Raw genomic sequence first — 18,305 nt, 5'->3', positions numbered from 1 at the left:
GATTGAGATTTCTGTACCTTGGCGTAAGCCTGAGAAGAGAGAGATTCACCGTGGTCTCAGGTGATGCTTATACAAGAACCTGAACTTTGGGTTCTTTGTTCTCAGTAAATGATGGAAAAAAGACAAGTTTCCTACCTTGTTCCTCTGCGTCTGGAGAAAGGGCTTTTGCCCTCCCACCCCTAGTCAGTAAGGAGCTGTGACAAAGGCAGAAGGAACGCATTCCCAGAGCTGACCTGCTTGTGTACCTCAGCTCCTTGCCTCAGCAGCTGTCATATGAAGCTTTTTCTCGCTCCCAGATAAGACGTTGTCCGTGGCAATCGAAGGCAGTGTGGATGAAGCCAAGGCTCTGTTTAAGCCTCCCGAGGACTCTCAAGGTGATGTGGTTGGGATCCTCCCCCATGTCTTCCACAGCTGGTTCCAGGGACACCACGTCACCGCCTAAGGGCAGGGCTGGTCCTTTGGAAATTAGCAGTACTAGTTCTGAGTAGCAGGTAGCTCGACTTTAATGTCTTGATGCTCAGGGGTAAACAGGGGAAAGCACTGACTGTGGGTTTCAGCCCTGCTACTCAATGGGTCACTGATCCCAGGGAAGCTCTTTAACATTTCTGAGCCTCAGTTTACTCACCTCAAAACAGGACAGTAATACTTCACGTAGAATTGTTATGTCGATTAAATGAAGTCATCCATGCGAAGCCCTTAGCATCATCCTCAGCGCATAGCAGCCTCTCACATTATATGAGCTGCTATTTTTGTATTTGTTATTTATATTACTGTTATTGCTACCACCGCCACTACCAATGGAGGGGCTTGTGGTCCATAGGATGACATTAAAAAGTACTTTAATAAACAGAGGTGGTGGGATTGTAGGTAATTCTTCTTTTCTTTTTTCCGTGGATCACCATGTTTTCTAGACTGAATAAGAAGCAACAAGTTATTTATTCTAAAAAAACCAATTTGGAAATGACACAGGGTCTGGGCCCCTTTATGGCCCATGAGGTGCTTTAGGGAGCATCAGGAGCCCCCTCACCCCTAGCTTTTCTCTCTCTGGCTGCAGATGACGAGAGCGACTCAGATGCTGAGGAGGAGCAGACCACGGTGAGAGCCGTTTCCTTTCATGGGCGTGCCAAGCAGCTGCACTGGGGCCTGCTAGTTGGCAGGTGCCATCTTCCTTAGAAGCTGAAGAAAGAGGTTTGAAAGAATGTCTGCTGGGAGCCAGGCAGCTGGGTAGCTGAAGCAGCAGGTCCCAGGCAGCAGTGCTGAGGCCTGGCTGGTAGGGAGAGAGCAAGGGGAGGTTTGTCACAAGTCCGCATCTGCTCTGTTCTTTCCTTCTTTCTTTTGCCCAGAAACGCCGGCGACCCACGCTTGGAGTTCAGTTGGATGACAAGCGCAAAGAGATGCTGAAGAGGCACCCACTGTCCGTCATGCTGGACCTGAAGTGCAAAGGTCCGTCTTCCCTTGTTCTGGGGGATCCCATAGCACCTAAGAGTTCGGTTACCTGCAGGTGCCCAGGGTCCAGCAAGCCAGAGGCCTGTTTGCCCAAGAAAAGATTCTGGTTTCATATTTCTCTGTTTTTCTTCATTGTTTGGCATGAAAGTTGTAACCGTAGCAATAAAACTAGACACATAAGGGATGCTTGATAAAAACGACACCAATTTCTGAATTTGACAAGTCAGATACAGAACAAGTTGCAAGAGTATGCAGATTTTGAGTAATATGACTAACGTGCTTAATTTAATAAGTGTAAGTAGAACCTTGTATTCTGCAGAGAACGTATGATTGAAACTGGTTTTGTGTGGATAAAGGAGCACATGATAAAGCATTCCACCAGCAGTATAAGAGTTAACAGTTAAATGTAAGTTTCCATCCCACCCGGACTCCCAGACTCTGGTCCTTGGTTTTGCCTCCAAGGACAACCATTGTGACAGGTTTCTAATGTATTTTCTGGAAGTATTCTATGCATTTAGAAGCTTTTGTGCAAGTGTCTATCTTCTCCCCCTTTTATTTTTTACACAAATGGAAACATAGTCTACACACTGGTCCTCTCTTTGCCTTTTTTTAAAAAACATTTTATTTTGAGATAGTTTTAGACTCAGAAGAGTTGCTATGATAATACAAAGAGTTCTCATATGCTTTTCACCCAAATTCCCCTAATGTCAACATCTTACTTACCCACCACATGGTGTTCAAAACCTATGTTAATTTTATTGGTACAATACTATTAACTACAGAATTTATTCTGATTTCCCTGGTTTTTCCACTAATGTCCTTTTTCGGTTCCAGGATCTCACAGTGCCTTTAGTTGTCATGTCCCTTAGTCTCCTCTGGGCAGTGACAGGTCCTCAGTCTTTGCTTGTCTTTCCTGACATTGATGCTTTTGATGGCAAGGTTTATTTATTATGTAAAAAGTCTCTCCACTTGGGCTTGTCCAGTGTTTTCTCCTGATTACACTGAGATTATGCATTTTGGGGCAGAATACCATAGACGTGGTGTTCATCATCACAACACAGCAGGAGTATATGGTATCATTGTGTCTTATTGCTGGTGATGTTAACCTGGATCTACTTGGTGATGGCTCCCTCTCCATATTGGCTTTGTTAGAAGTGGAGTCTCAAAGTCCAGCCCGCACTCAAGGGGAGGGAAATGAATCTCCACCTCTTGAGGGAGGAATAGCAAAGAATTCGTAGACACTCTGCTTTTTTTACTCAGCAGTAAATTGCCATCGAGTTTTTGTTTTTACAGTAAAATATCTTAAAAGCCTCGTTGGCTTTCATTTTTATAAAGCTCTTGACTCAGCTCTCATGTTTAACTTTTAAATGATCTCTTCTTTTCCTCCAGATGACAGTGTGCTTCACCTGACTTTCTACTACCTCATGAACCTCAACATCATGACGGTCAAAGCCAAAGTGACGACTGCCACGGAGCTGATCACCCCCATCAGTGCAGGGTATCGGGCAGGCGCTGTGGAGAGTGGGGCATGGGAGAAGGTGTGATGAGAGCCTCAGTGCTGGGTTGCTCTCGGTTGCTCCCTCGCCTGGCTCTGAGGGGGTTCACGGCTGCCTTGACTTCTGTTGTCATGTCCACATGGCCTAGAAGTCCTGACACATCACTGGTATTTAGAAAGCTCTCACTGACTTTAATTGGTGAAGTTATCTTACTATGCAGCAGATGGTAAAAGTGACTACAGCGTATAGCCAATTGAGTAGGCAGGTCAGAGCCCTAGCTTCTTAACGACGAGTGGAAAGAGTGGGCATGTGAAAATGAGATTTGGCAGACATTATCAGGTTGACAAATTTAGACCATGCTCTTCCTTTTCTCTGTCTCTCCCAAGGTGCTGGGATTTCTGTTTCACAGCTCAGCTCAATCCCAGGTTGTCCTTACCTGGGCAGGGGGAGGAGGATTGTGGTGGGTCCCTGTGGGGGTTTTGAGGAGGGTGAGCTGAGGCACAGTAATGATTGCACAGGTCAGTCATCCCCAGGAAGCTCCCAACCATGGCAGTCTTGTTCCACAGCCAGGAGTGGGAAGACAGGAGGAAGACTGAGGGGGCCGGAGGGTGAAATAGCCTCACTTATGAGAGCACTGCCCTGGCTTGACTCTCCTGCTACTGCCCCTACCTGGTCCCAGTAGAGTCCTCGTGTCAGCTGTAGAAAGACCACCAAAGGAGGCACAGGTCTGGTGCCCGGTGGAGTGGAACTCTTCCCCTGGCTGCCTGATGGTACGGTGTCCCTGGTCTTTCTACCCTTCACTTACAGTCCACGCCCCATTCCGGCCACAGCCTTGGTCCCTGAGCTTGAGAGTGTTTGACCACACAAGGCCGCTCTGATGAAATTGACTCTGTTCCCACCTGACCCCAGCAGAGGGAGCCCAGGGCTTGCTTCTTCAGAACGTCTTGTTAGACTGCACACCTGGAGCTCTCAGTCCAGAGAACAGCTCCAGGGCCCCGTGAGAGCCTTGGCCTTTGTGGAATGCCTCGTCATGAGCACTCTGCTTGCTCACCTCTCGGATGCCCTGTCTGTTTTTTGTTTTTTAAAGATTGGCACCTGAGCTAACAACTGTCGCCAATCTTTATTTTTTCCTGCTTTTTCTCCCAAAATCCCCCCAGTGCATAGTTGTATATTTTAGTTGTGGGTCCTTCTAGTTGTGGCATGCAGGGCGCTGTGTCAGCATGGCTTAATGTGCGGTGCCATGTCTGTGTCCAGGATCTGAACTGGCGAAACCCTGGGCCGCTGAAGCAGAGTGTGCGAACTTAACCACTCAGGCCACGGGGCTGGCCCTGCCCTGCCCTATCTGTTAATAACAGGGCTGCATGCTGGTCTCAGTGCATGCTTAACTTCAGCTCCTCATTAAGCTCTGCCCTCGCAACGATGGGGGCAATACTGCACACTGGTTACAATCACAGAGCTCCAGCGAGTCCCACATCTGCCACTCACAGCTAAGTGCATCTTCAGCCAAGTTTCCTGGCCTCTGAGTCTGTTTCCTCATTCTGTGGTCATTGATTGTAATATTCCCTTCCAGGGTGCTTACGAAGAGTTAAGTGCTTAGCATAGGTGAAGCACTGGTAAATGACAGCTGTTTATCATCATCAACTGGTTTAACTCTCACAGGAGCTCTACAAAGTGAGGAAACTGAGGGCTGTGTCCCACTCTGCTGTACTACTCTCATTGCCAGGTGGGCCCTGGCCCCTAAAGAGAGAGGAAGCACAAAAGGAAACACCCTCCTGAAACCAGGATTATGTCTTTCTGGGCCTTGGGTGTTGTCTGGCTCATCCTCCAATGTTACAGGTGGAGAAACTGAGGTTCAGGGGACTCTATGACCAGTTATGGAAGCCCTGGGCCTAGAGCTCTAGACTTGAGCCCAGAGGCCTTTGCTCAGGTACAGGCTGCTTTGGCCCCTGGAGATACCAGCCTGTTGTATGCTTTTATTTATTTATCTACTAAGACGTAAGGATACTTTTTTTTCAATATAATCACAGTGTCACACCAATTCCTTAATACCATCCAATATCCAGTCAGAGTTCAAATTTACCTGATTTTCTCATAAGTGTTTTTATTGGTGGTTTTTACAGTTTGGGTTTTGAATCTGGTCTGTAAGGTCCATGTGTCGCAGTTGCGTGAAGCTTCTCTCAAGCATCTTTTGCTCTGAATGTTCCTGCCATCTCTACTTGTTGAGGAAAGTGGGTTGTTTGCTCTGTAGGTTTCTCCTTGTCTGGATTTTGATGATTGCATCCCTGCGGTACAATTTATTGGGTTACTCCCTTCCCCTGTATTCCATGTAAACTGTAGGTACATTTAGAGGCTTGATCAGATTCCGTTTATTTTTTTAGGGGGATGGGAGGCAGGACTGTGTCATAGATGTTGTTGAGTGCTTCCATCAGGAGGCACAACCTGTCTCTATTTTGGGGATATTAACATTGACGACTGTTGCCAGGATCTATTAATTCATGTGGGAATTCACGTTTTTAATACAGACTTTTTAATCAGAATTATACCAACCTTGCTGAATTTTCCTCAAGGAGTCGTTTTCCAGGATAATTTCCATTAGGGCATTTTAATTCGTTAATCAGTTTTTCGGGGCCGGCCTGATGGCGCAGCGGTTAGGTGCGCACGTTCCACCTCGGCGGCCTGGGGTTCGCTGATTCGGATCCCGGGTGTGGACATGGCACTGCTTGGCAAGCCATGCTGTGGCAGGCGTCCCACATATAAAGTAGAAGAAGATGGGCACGGATGTGAGCTCAGGGCCAGTCTTCCTCAGCAAAAAGAGGGGGATTGGTGGCAGATGTTAGCTCAGGGCTAATCTTCCTCCAAAAAAAAAAATCAGTTTTTCATGAAGCCACTAAATTATTTTTAATCATTTTCCATTTTTATTTTACCAAGGTTTTTTTTAATCCCTTCTTTTCCATTAAAATTTGATAACAAAGACTTGACTAATTGAATAGTTTTTTGTTTTGGTGTTGTGTTTTTATAACCATATATAGCCTCCCCATTTATGTCTGTTATTTTTACCAAATTCAGTTGTCCTGAGCCAAATATTACAAATGTAACTTTTGTCAAGATTCGATTCTTCCATCACATTTTGTCAGTTAGAAGCCCTTATCATGTACAGTTTTAGCTGTTCTCTTTTACTTTGGTTCATTCATTCTATTAGTAACGGTCACCAAATAATTGGCCAAAAGACTGACAATTCTTATTTATTTTCTAGCCAGTTCTCCATATGAGGAGGTGAAGGGGGACCCTGGGGGGCAGAGAGACTCTGGGAGGAGAGAACAGAGAAGAGCCAGAAGCTGCCACTGCCCCAGTGCTAAGTTCCCCAAAGCATTCCAGGGCTCAGAGCCCCGGGATCAGCCCATTCTGCCTGAGTAGCTCCTGCTGCTGTCCCTGGAAAGATGAAGCAGAACTCCCTGCTGCTTGGGGGAAAGAATGGGCTTTAGCCTTTGTGATCAGATCACTCCATTATCCTCCTCCCTGCCCCCGTCTCTTCTCTGCTTGTCGCGTTTAATTACAGGCTGTGCCCTAACCATTCCAGATGGATGGCAGTGGCGTCTGCTTATAGCCCTGGGTCACCTTGTCTCCAGTGCATGTGATAATGTCTTTTTCTGGGACTATAAAGGGGACCTTTTTCTGTGAGTAACATGAGATTTGGTCAAAGCAAGATAGACACAGCACCAAAGCTGCACACTTGTTCTCTCTGGGGTAGAAGGGAGTCTGTTCTGCTCCTATGAAAATTATGATTATTTTTATTTCCAATGTCACAGGGCGTTGCTCCCCTGAGGTAAGGCCTTGGTCACCAAATAACTCTTGAAAGGTTAGGTTTTTTAAAGAATTTGGTGGTTAAGAGTACTAGTCTTTGATCAGACAGTGCAAATCATGGCTCCAGCACTTACTGGCAGTGTAATCTTGGACAAGCCGTATCTTTCAAAGTATTGAGTTTCTCCTCTGTAAAATGGACATGATAATACTTCCTACCTTATAGAATTGTAAGAATCTTATGACTCCAAGCATAGAAAGATTCTGGCCCACAGGAAGCTTTCAGTAAATGGTGGCGTCGATCATCAGTGAGAAGTGGCATTACCATCCCCAAATGCCCAAGTCTGCCTCGAGGCAGGGTGTTGGCCGGCCTTCTCACTGCAGTCTTCTCCCTTTTCCAGTGACTTGTTGTCTCCTGACTCAGTCCTGAGCTGTTTGTATCCTGGGGATCATGGAAAGAAGACTCCAAATCCAGCCAATCAGTATCAGTTTGACAAAGTTGGGTGAGTCAGCATGTTTCTTCCTCTCCCAGCCTGTCTGCTTCAGAGTCTCCATGGTGGCTCAAGCCCAGTGTTGGAGACGTGTTAGGGCTGGAGGCCTCTTAGGGGGTAGGGTGGGAGGACCACGGGGCAAGAGGGAATGCTGCACCAAGAGAAGGGAACACACACCCTTCCCTGCTTAGGAGGCAAATAGAGGTCATGGAAGGAGGGGAAAGGATGGAAGGATCCAAACTCGTGGATTTGATAAGAACTCATGATGCAATACAAATGTTTACTATTTTAATTCTCTGAGGATTAAAGTTTTTTTTGATATTTTATAAATTGGTAGACCAGTGAAGAGATCAAGTATACTGCTTTTTTATTGAGATTTGCTTATGAACTGAAGGCCGTCAGGGGAAAAGGAGAATAGAGAACATGGGAGAGAGAAAATTCATGGTAGGGAACTGATGGAGTTAAGAGGCTTCGCTGGCAGCCTGGCTGTGAGCCTGCGGGACCAGCCTATTTTGGGGGGATGGGAGGAAGACTATCCTGGGACCACTACAGAAAGGACTTAAAAATCATTTTTTTCTCTGTTCTTTTCTGCAGCATCCTGACTTTGAGAGACTACGTACTTGACCTAGGTCACCCCTATTTGTGGGTACAGAAGCTCGGTGGCCTCCACTTCCCCAAAGAACAGCCCCAGGTGTGTTCACTGATCCTGTCTCCTTGGCCGAGGGGCTCTACTTCCTCTCCTTCCATACATACTCCAGGAAGGCTTCTGGTGGCCTTAAACCCTGAAGGGCTATGACGTGTCCTCTCTCAACTCAGGACACGAAAATGTCTGAGGCCCATGTCTTTAGGTACTTTTAGCCTTCTCCCTAAGCCTTGCAGCCCTCTAGATCAGAGTATCTTGGGTCCTTGCCCTGGGTGTAGCACTAGTGCAGGCTCTGCTACCCTTCAGTCTTGTGTATGAAGATGCCAAAAATGTGAAAGCAGAACCCCGGGGATCTTGCACCTTAGCAGAAGCCTCCCTTTTCTCAGGAGCTGGCCATAGCCTCTTGAGAACCCGGCAGTTTGTATTGTTCCTGCTGGGACTCAGCATCTGGCCTGTCATAGCAGATAAACCCTGCCATTCCCATAAGGTGCCCACCTCAGGGTGTGGGTGATCCTGGCTGCCACAGGCAGGCAGGTCTGAGGAGAGAGGTGGGGCCTGGAGGAAGGGATGGGGAGCACTCAGTTGTGCCGCTCGCTGTCATCCACAGCACACGGTGATTGCTGACCACTCACTGAGCGCCAGCCACATGGAGACCACCATGAAACTGCTGAAGACCAGGGTTCAGTCTCGCCTGGCCCTCCACAAACAATTTGCGTCTCTGGGTAAGCTGGTATTAGGACTGTGGCTTAAGAGCCACTTGGACTACGGAGGGACAAAAATGACTTGGCCCTTCACTCAGATTTCTTGAATCTTAACAACAATCAAAGAAGGCTGGATTCCTGGCTTTTGTTGAGCAGAGGTGTTGGCAAGGCCACTGGGGAGAGCTTCAGGCCCATCCAAGCAGAGATCTGAGCTCCCCTCAGTCCATCAGGGCTGTGCCAGTTCACAAAGAGGCCCCCAGCCTTCTGGGGGGCACAAGTTAGTGAATTGGACAAGAGCAGCTCATCCTAGCTGACTTTGGTGTGCATTCTACGGATATTTAAATAGAAACCCAATCCATGCCTCCTCGAGCTTACCTTCCGCTTATTTGAATACAGCTGTCCAGGGCTCCACTGCCTCATCCCTCCCCTGAGACCTACTGAGCTTACATCCCCCAGGGTGAGGCTGAGCCCCTGTGTTTTTCATAAGCTCCCAGGTAACTTTGATGAGCCATTGACTAAGGTGGTGGCTGTCTGGGGGCTTCTTTTTGTTTATTATTCAGTAAATACTTGTCAGGGGCTTCCCATGTACAGGGCATTTGCAGGGTAGTGAGGGTTAGGATTTTTCTGATCTAAAGGAGTCACTGTTGGGAAAGGCATTGGGTTTCCAGGACCCATTTGGAGACCACACCCCTCTGGGCCAGTTCTTGTGCTCCACATGGACCCTGAATCTCTCCAGGGCAGCGTTGCTTGTCCACTGGGGCTTACTCCCCATCAGCATTGCTGAGTTAGTTTTGTATGAAGGTTGGATGATTGTCACCCTGGACAGCGTTTCCTGGGTTTCGTGTTTGCTTTGAAACGCCAGCAGGAATTTACCCCAGAGCAGTTCTCCAGTTCTTCTCCCGTAGAGGAACTGACACAGAACACTTCAGTCCTTTCCTCCATCAAGGTCAGCTATGAAAACACAGCCCTTTCGGCTATTTGATCTAATTAATAGTCACTGCTGCAGAGGCACTGTCACTGCCAGGGGGTTTTTGTTTTGCTGGCCATCATTTGCGTTAAGGATAAAGCACCGTGAATGCTGGTGCTGGGTCTGGCCGCAAGCACATAGCACTGGGTACAGATCAGGTTGGTGTGCCTACATTCCTGGCACATGTTGACCTGGCACCTCTGACTGCCAGGTGTACCCGGGCAACTGGCAGGGCCATCTGAGCCCTCCAGAGGATGCTAGTTACCCAGCTGTGGCACCTGATTTCTACCTGTGACACCACCTGTCTTGCTCTCTTTTAGAACATGGCATTGTGCCAGTTACCAGCGATTGCCAGTACCTTTTCCCTGCAAAGGTTGTCTCTCGCCTGGTAAAGTGGGTGACGATTGCCCATGAGGATTACATGGTAGGTGGAGGAGTGACAGGTCACCCTTCCTGTCCTGGGGACTACAGGCCCATGTCACCTTTCAGCTCCTGCCCCGCCACAAGAAGGGCAAGAGATTTGACTAAAGGAGCGAAGAGTTCACTCCTTGTCTGTGATGACTTCTAGGAGCTGCATTTCACCAAAGACATTGTGGAGGCAGGACTGGCTGGAGACACCAATCTCTACTACATGGCTCTCGTGGAAAGAGGCACAGGTAATTGCTCTGCTGATCACGGTGGTTCTCATCAAGGGGGGCTGCTAAGAATAAAACATTCCTAGGAGTTGCCCAAAGGAAGCGAAAGATCCTGGAATCTGCCAGTGATTGTGAGAACCACCATTCAGCGAGGACTTGTTCTGTAACACAGTTACATATGTGCTTTATCTCATTTCATCCTCATGACAGTCCTGGGGGTGGTAATATTCCCATTTCAGAGGTCAGGGAATTAAGGCTTAGTCATAAATGCAGTCTGACCTCTGAGCCTGAGCTCTCAGCCTCCTTGCTTTACTGCTCTCTAGAATCAGACACCTGTTTGACCCTCTCCTCGCAGAACGGCTGACATGTCACCCTCAGGTTTGCAGGACCTTCCTCCCTCTCTGCAGTTCCTGCACTCACTTTGGAGGCATGGAAAGCTATGGTTCCTCTCAGCTCTCCTGGCATCTGACTCTCCAGGGCTTCCTGCTGGAGCCACCTGGGTGCTGTCCAGCCCCAGCCTCGGCAGGCCTGGCACTGCCCACAGGCCTGACCCCTGGGGCTCGGTGCCAAGGGAGTTGTCTCTAGTTCTAAGACAGTGTGAGAAATGTAAGGGAAGGTTGCACTCTTTGATATTAGAGTTTCTCTACCCCAATTTCTTCCCTTCTCTCTCGTTTTCCTTCCTTTGTGTTTTTTTAAAAAATATTCTGAAGAAATTAAATATTTCAGGTACAGTTGAGGCCCCCGATCCCACTTTATTCTCTCCCTCATGATAAGTGACTACTATTTGGAATTTATGCATTTGCTTCCCATCCTCTCCCCCTTTTAAAAATACTTTTACCTCATCCCTAAACAACACGGAGTACTGTTTTAAAAGGGCACAAAATATGCAGTCCAAGAAATTTATAAGCCCTGAGGGTGGGAAGTCATTGGAAGAAATCACTTCTGCTTCCTGACTGAGCAGATGAAAGCTTGGAAAGACAAGTATTCTAGATTCATACATAGACTGTGATAATGAAAATTTTCATTAGAAGCATTGTAGAATTTGAAAACTTAGAAGAGTGAAATTTAGATAAGTGAGGAACCATTCCAAATAAATATAATCCTTAAATGATTTTATAACAGATCAGTTTGAAAACTTTCAATTGAGTTTTCAGTCAGTTTAAAAACATAGTATGGGGCTGGCCCCGTGGCCGAGTGGTTAAGTTCGCGCGCTCCGCTGCAGGCGGCCCAGTGTTTCGTCTGTTCGAATCCTGGGCACGGACATGGCACTGCTCGTCAGACCACGCTGACGCAGTGTCCCACATGCCACAACTAGAGGAACCCACAACGAAGAGTACAAACTATGTACCGGGGGGCTTTGGGGAGAAAAAGGAAAAAATAAAATCTTTAAAAAAAAAAAAAAAAAATAAGGACATTTAAAAAAAAAAAAAAACATAGTATGAATTAAAAACAGAAAATTGGTGGGGCCAGCCCAGTGGCACAGCAGTTAAGTTCGCACGTTCCGCTTCTGGGGCCCTTGGTTCACCAGTTTGGATCCTGGGGGTGGAGCTACTCACGACTTGTCAAGCCATGCTGCGGTAGGCATCCCACATGTAAAATAGAGGAAGATGGGCACAGATGTTAGCTCAGGGCCAGTCTTCCTCAGCAAAAAGAGGATTGGCAGCAGATGTTAGTTCAGGGCTAATCTTCAAAAAAAAAAACAGAAAATTGGTGAACAGAGGTAAATACAGAAATTTATGGAGACTGTTATGACAGAAAACACAGCAGTGACGAAAAGAATCACTTTTTAATAAATGTTGTGACTGTCAGGAAAGAATTGTCTTAACCTGCACTCTGTTATCCTCTGTTGCTTGAATTAACTGGTGGGTCAGAGAGGTTTTTTCCCTCTCCATGAATAATGGAAAAGGAATAGCATACTTAGTCCATCCATGGAGAGGATAAATGTTGTCGTCCTATTAAAAAAGACGAAGGCTGTCACCAGGGAAAAAAATGACTGTTCAAAAATACAAATATTTCATGTAATGATTATGAACACAGCTTTGACATCAGGCAGTTCTGGTTAAACTTGGCACTCCTGGTTTGCAACTGTTTGACCTTAGGGAAGTTTTTATCAGTTTCTTTATATGTAAAATGGATATAATGATAATGGTACCCATCTCAAAGAATCTTTGTTAGGATGAAATAAAATTTACATAAAGGGCTTAGCACAGTGTTTGGAATGTAGTAAGTACTCAGTAAATGTTGGCTATTAAAAAGTTTCACGTAACAAAAAATATAGTTGCAAAAGGAACGGGATAGAGAAAATACATTTGATGTAATGGCTGATATACAGTATTGCTGAAAACAAGAAACAGGAAGCCTTCACGTGGGAAAATCGTTAACTTGCTAGCAAATAAATGCCAGTTAAAACAAACTTTTGTCAAAGGAGCAAATGGGACTCTTGGGCAGACCTAATGTGGACCAGACCCTGGGGAGTCTACACACCTCTGTGTCCTTGGAGGGACCAGAGTCACAGGACCTTACATTCTGCAAACTGGCACTTCTACTTCGGAGATTCTAGACCAAAAGTAAAAGTCAGTATCAGGAGCCGGTCCCGTGGCCTAGTGATTAAGTTTGGCGCGCTGCACTTCGGCAGCCTGGGTTCACTTCCTGGGTGTGGACCTACACCGTACTGTGGCAGCCTCCCATATACAAAACAGAGGAAGGTTGGCACAGATGTTAGCTCAAGGCAAATCTTCCTCAGGCAAGAAGAGGAAGGTTGGCACAGATGTTAGCTCAGGGTGAATCTTCCTCAGCAAAATAGATAAGATAGATAAATAGGTTTAAAAAAAAAATCAGTATCAGGATGTGTTCTGCAGCACTGGGGTTAATATAAGACATCTGAGCTAGCCTCAGGGGCTAGCAAGCCAGATCTCAGAACTGAATTTTCCTCCTCTCCCCTCCCTTCCCAGCCAAACTCCAGGCTGCTGTGGTGCTGAATCCTGGCTACTCCTCCATCCCACCCATCTTCCAGCTCTGTCTCAACTGGAAAGGGGAGAAAACCAACAGCAACGATGACAATATTCGGGTGAGGCTCTGCTGGCGTGACAAGAGGAGCAGGGAGAGCCTCCATGGGGAGATGGGCTGTGGCAGAGCCAGCCACGGATGAGGGGTTGGGCACTGGCACAATTCCTGTGACAGAGGGGCCTGCCAGGATTTGTAAAATTTCTTCGAGGCTTAATGGTGTAGTAGAGGAAAGAGCCTGGACCCATCTCAACTTACGTGGCTTGGGGTCCACAGGTTTCACCCCATGAATAGAACCGAGATAATAGAAATACCTGCCTTGAAAGGTTGTTGTCTTGGGCTTCTGTGGGAATGTGAATAAACTCAAGCATAGAAGTGCTAGAAGGACATGATGTGTAAGAGCGTTGCAGCTGTTAACGATTGTTATGCATGTTGATTTGATTCAGTAGCAGCCTTCTGGCTGTGGAGCACGTATTTAACCCTAACACCTTCTGACTTGGATCTTGAGATTCCTTCTCTGCACACCTCCGTCTTCTTGGCTGTGTGCATGTAAGGTGGGGAACGTTATGGATCAGAATCAGGAAGGCATCCTATTGTCTTGAGGAGAGGGAGCCTCAGGACGAGCCAGTCAAGCTTGATCTGTGTGGCCCAGCTCCTGCCTGGCTGGTCTGAAGGTAGTGCTGAGTTTCTGGCTTTCCCACCCTATAGGCCATGGAGAGCGAGGTCAACGTGTGCTACAAGGAGCTGTGTGGCCCCCGGCCCAGCCATCAGCTCTTGACCAACCAGCTGCAGCGCCTGTGCGTACTGCTGGACGTCTACCTGGAGACGGAGAGCCACGATGACAGCGTGGAGGGGCCCAAGGAGTTTCCCCAGGAGAAGATGTGTCTGCGGCTTTTCAGGTGACGGGAGGGGCAGGAGCACCAGGGCTCTGGGCACCTCCAGCTCTGCTTCTCATTGGGACTTGGGGCAGAGATGAGAGTCTGGCATGGAGGGCATGTGCATCCCCAGGTACACTTGTCTCTGGTCACAGTGGAAATTAAAATCCTACAGCTGTATTTCCTGGGCAAAGCTTGCTCCCTCCTTTCTGAAGCTTTGCTGGCAGCCCACTTCCTACCAGCCTGGTCCAGTTGTTCTTCACAAACACCTCCTAAAGATGGGCCGCCCACTGAGTGAATGGCGCCAGACCATGAACCAAGAGGATTTGGCCAAGCTTTACTTTCTGTATTTTCTGTGGAAAACAACAGAGTTTGCTTTTTCTGTCCAAATAAGCTTTTTAAACTCTGTATCCCCACTGGTCTCCAGTCTGCTCTCTTCCTATGTTGCTCACACATCTGTGAGAATCTCAGCTTTAGGCAGTTGGGTGTTAGAGAAGGAACCAGCTCTGAAGTAAGACACAAATTGCAGGTCTGCACTTAGCTGTTATCAGCCATGTGACCTTGGAAGAGGCACTTCAGCTCAGCTGAGCCTGTTTCCTAAAGGCTGGAGTGGAAGTATTACCTTCTAGCTCATGATGAATTAGAGATAATTTATCTAACACTTCCAGAATGGTTCCTGGCACAGACAGGGCCTCAGAAAATGCCAGCTGGTCTTGACAGCTTGGTATTTAGTTGTCTGCGCTCACGGCACTTCTCCCTACTTTTCCTTTCTCTTTGGTGTTGGGACCCTTCCCTTTCATCCCCTAACGCATGTTTTTCCTTCAGCTTCAAAACTCCAGAGTCCACACTGCTCAGGCATCTCGTTCCTTTTGGGCAAGGGGTTGGGGAGGAATGGAGTCTGGGAAGGAAGAAGGGCTATAATCTGTTTGTAATCAGGACATCCTCATTCCCTATCAGTCTAAAAGATGCCTTACTTGCCCCTCACCTTCTACTCAGTCAGTCAGTCCGGCCCCTGGAAGCTGTCCCAGCATCCTCACACCTCCGTCTGGCACCTCCACCTGGCCTGGTTCGTCGTGCTATCTGATAATAAACAGCTCCAGCCCCCGAGTGGCTGCTGGGAGGCTGAGCTGGCAGTACATGTTGGTGTCTTCTAGGACTTGCCTTCCCTAGTGGGTCTGTGTGAGACCTCAGCTCTTCCCTCCCTCCCAGCCTGCCATAGCACATTTCCAGGGTGGGAGCTCTCACATGGCCAGTGTTTATTTTCTGCTGTCTAATGGTTCCCAAAGACCCATTTCCTGAAGTGCTTTGTATGTCACCCAAGCTGAGCTCCTCTGTCAGGGCATTCTGGGAAGGTGCTCCTTTAGCTACTCAGATCCAATTAACTCTATGACTGATGAGATGTGAGATTCTTGGGCTGGAGTGCAGCTAACCACCCGGCATCAGGCCAGGGGGCTGGGCTTCAAAGTGCTTGCCTGGGCAGCAAGAGATCCATGGTCTGCTCTGCCAGTGGCTGAGTACCTTTAGGTTATGAGTTCTCCACCAGCCATATGCCTAGACTTGCCCGGGTAACTCTGCACCCTTCTTATGTTGAGAGGTTTATGACATCACAGTTACTAGCAAAGGCTTTGGGGCCAGAAAGATCTAGGTTCACATTGTAGCTCCTACCTGTGTGATTAGGGTCTATACTTAGCCCCCCTGAGCTTCAGATTCCTCATTGGTAAAACAGCATCCACCTCAGGTGGTGTTGGGAGGATGAAATTAAACCAGACGGAGCAGGTAAAGTGCCAGGCACAGTGCAGGCAGACTAAGCCCTCAATTAAGTAGTTGGAGTGGTGTTGGAATAAAAACCTTTCTCCCCTCATCTCTGCAATCCCCGACACACACACACACACATATACACGCTCCCTCTCACCCTTCCTCCCTCAGACCCAGATCCAGGTGTCACCTTCTGGTTACCATTGAATCTCAGTCATAGGCAGATGAATGCAAGAGGCCCTTTAGCTGGACGTCATTCACTGTGGAGTTGTGCAGAAGAGGACCCTGTGGGAAGTGTAGCTTGGGGGCCCAGGATTACAGCTGAAGCACCTAAGCTTTGCAGGGTCCAGGCTTTGGCCGTGATTGTTAGCCTGCCTATGGCCAACAGGATTTGGCGTCAGACCTGGTTTTGAATTTGGGCTCTGCTACTTTCTAACCATATAATGTTGGGCAGACAGTTTGCCTCCCTGAGCCTGTTTCTTTGTCTGTAAAAACTCTTAAAATGATAGAAATCGCATTTAAGAGGTAGAAGTGTAAAGCACGTGGCTCTTGGCAGGCACTTAGTGCAGATTTTTTTCACTTCCAGACTCCTCCCTGCAAAGGAAGACTTTAAAATTTTTGTTTTTATGTAGAAATAAAACATCTTTGTTGTTAAACATGTAAACAACAAACAATTGTATTAAAAGTGAAAGTGCCCAAGTCTCGTCTCCAGAAGTGCCCATTATCAGTGAGGGCCCTTCCAGGTTTGTGTTCATGGATTTGCAGGCAATAAAAACATTTTTTACAAATGTCACACCTGACATATTGTTCTGCAGTCTGCTTTTCTCACAGGTTCCTTTTTTTTCCCTTAACAGACACATAGTATTCACTTGTGTGGATGAATTGTAATTTATTTTATCAGCCCAAAGGGCATGGTGTTAACTGATCTCCCTTCTCCTTTTTCTCTAGGGGTCCCAGCAGGATGAAGCCCTTTAAATATAACCATCCTCAAGGATTCTTCAGCCATCGCTGACCTCCCGCTCAGCCTGTTGTTTCCCCCTAGGCCCCAAGTGCTGTGCCTCTGCTGTCTGCACTGGCCCACACATGGCTCTTGATAGTCTCCAAAGACAAGTGTTTTACTTTGAGCCTATTAAAGTGCTGCCCGACCAAGTGTCCTTTGTCATGTGGCTCCGTGGGGATGAGGGGGGCGGCTTTGCAGTCTGGAAGAGCAGGTGGGAATCACGGCACAGTGTGAGAGCATTTGTGGATGGGCTTTCTCTAGGCAGCCAAGAAAAGCAGCGTGCAGAAGATTCTGATTCTGCAGAGAGATGCTGCCGTTTGTCCCACTCACCCGACTTGTTTCTCCTTTGGGAAGTCTTCCTCATCTTGGTATTTGTTATCCTAAGTTCCTGCTGTTAGGAGGTGGCAGGGGAAGCCAAAGTTGGCACAGCACAAAACGCAAAAGTTCTTTCCCCTCCCATCACCGTTTTCACTAGTCCTTGGCGTGAGTGTCTCTGATGGCCAAATTCTCTCTGATCATTGGATGTTATAAATGTCTGACAGTGCAACACAAATAGAAGATAAATACACCACAAAAAATAATTATACATCTTGCAGGATTTCACGAAGTGGATGAGAGTGATGTTGGAGAATCACATGCATAGCCACCGTCTGGTGAGGCTCTGGCGATGAGACCAGGTGACATCCTAGGAGACTCTTCATGGTGATGACATGACAGGTGCCTCAAAAAATAATGGTCTGACTTTCAAGGAATTGAGAAGTCCTAGGGAAATAGGTAACACCTCCTAGAAATGTTTTGCAAAATGTTTGCAGAATTACCTTTTTTGCAAAAGTCAAACAAAGTGAAAGATGGCATAAAGTGTTCTTGGACAGTTTTGTCAGAAAAATTATACCCCATCCCCCCAAAAAAATCAGTATTTGATTCATTATTCATTTTAAGAAATAAGATATAAAGATGTAAAAATATTTAAGAATTATTACATAGTTGCAAGAATAATCTAGAGTTTGCTAACTACAAGGTGAAATCAATTTTATTTTTCCAGCTTTATTGAGTATAATTGATGTATAACCTTGTGTAAGTTTAAGGTGTACAACGCAATGATTCAATATGCTGTGTGTTGTGAAATGATTACCACCATAAGGTTAGTTAACACATCTATCACCTCGAATAGATACTTTTTTGGGGCAAGGAGGTAAAAACTTTCAAGATCTACTCTCAGCAACTTTCAATATACATAAATTTTATTTTTCACTATAGTCCCAATCAAACGGATATTTTCTGCCACAACATACTCTGAAGTTTGGTCCCCAGTGTACATGTATTCACTCTAAGTGGACTTTTCCTGATTGTCCTTGGATAACATGGACCTCTGGTGTAAAAGCTGTTTGCTCCTCCTCTCAGCTGATCACTGAGCAGCCCAGTGGCAAGGATTTTCAGAGGAAGAACTAGGAGGCTCCTGGTCCTGCCAGGGCCCTTCATTTTACAGATGGAAGCC

The 18,305-nt window shown here is 46.9% G+C and overlaps 1 protein-coding gene across 11 annotated transcripts in view; it reads left to right on the top strand.

The window, feature by feature from the left end:
* THOC5 (THO complex subunit 5) overlaps window positions 1-16,960 on the top strand; it is a 32,723-nt gene extending 15,763 nt beyond the window's left edge. For all 11 annotated transcript variants that reach the window (XM_046638799.1, XM_046638804.1, XM_046638805.1 and 8 more), the window contains 12 exons: window positions 297-374; window positions 1,055-1,095; window positions 1,344-1,443; window positions 2,836-2,944; window positions 7,142-7,243; window positions 7,826-7,922; window positions 8,482-8,596; window positions 9,863-9,966; window positions 10,111-10,198; window positions 13,129-13,244; window positions 13,889-14,079; window positions 16,759-16,960. In XM_046638799.1, coding sequence (XP_046494755.1) covers window positions 297-374; window positions 1,055-1,095; window positions 1,344-1,443; window positions 2,836-2,944; window positions 7,142-7,243; window positions 7,826-7,922; window positions 8,482-8,596; window positions 9,863-9,966; window positions 10,111-10,198; window positions 13,129-13,244; window positions 13,889-14,079; window positions 16,759-16,822 — 1,205 coding nt within the window. In that variant the 3' untranslated portion in view covers window positions 16,823-16,960. The remainder of the gene's footprint in view (window positions 1-296; window positions 375-1,054; window positions 1,096-1,343; window positions 1,444-2,835; window positions 2,945-7,141; window positions 7,244-7,825; window positions 7,923-8,481; window positions 8,597-9,862; window positions 9,967-10,110; window positions 10,199-13,128; window positions 13,245-13,888; window positions 14,080-16,758) is intronic.
* The last annotated feature ends 1,345 nt before the right edge of the window (window positions 16,961-18,305 follow it).

Source organism: Equus quagga, chromosome 15 (genome assembly GCF_021613505.1).
Source record: "Equus quagga isolate Etosha38 chromosome 15, UCLA_HA_Equagga_1.0, whole genome shotgun sequence".
In the NCBI taxonomy this organism is placed as follows: domain Eukaryota; kingdom Metazoa; phylum Chordata; class Mammalia; order Perissodactyla; family Equidae; genus Equus; species Equus quagga.
The sequence above is the reverse complement of the archived record's forward strand: the minus strand, read 5'-3'. Positions and strand labels throughout refer to the sequence as shown.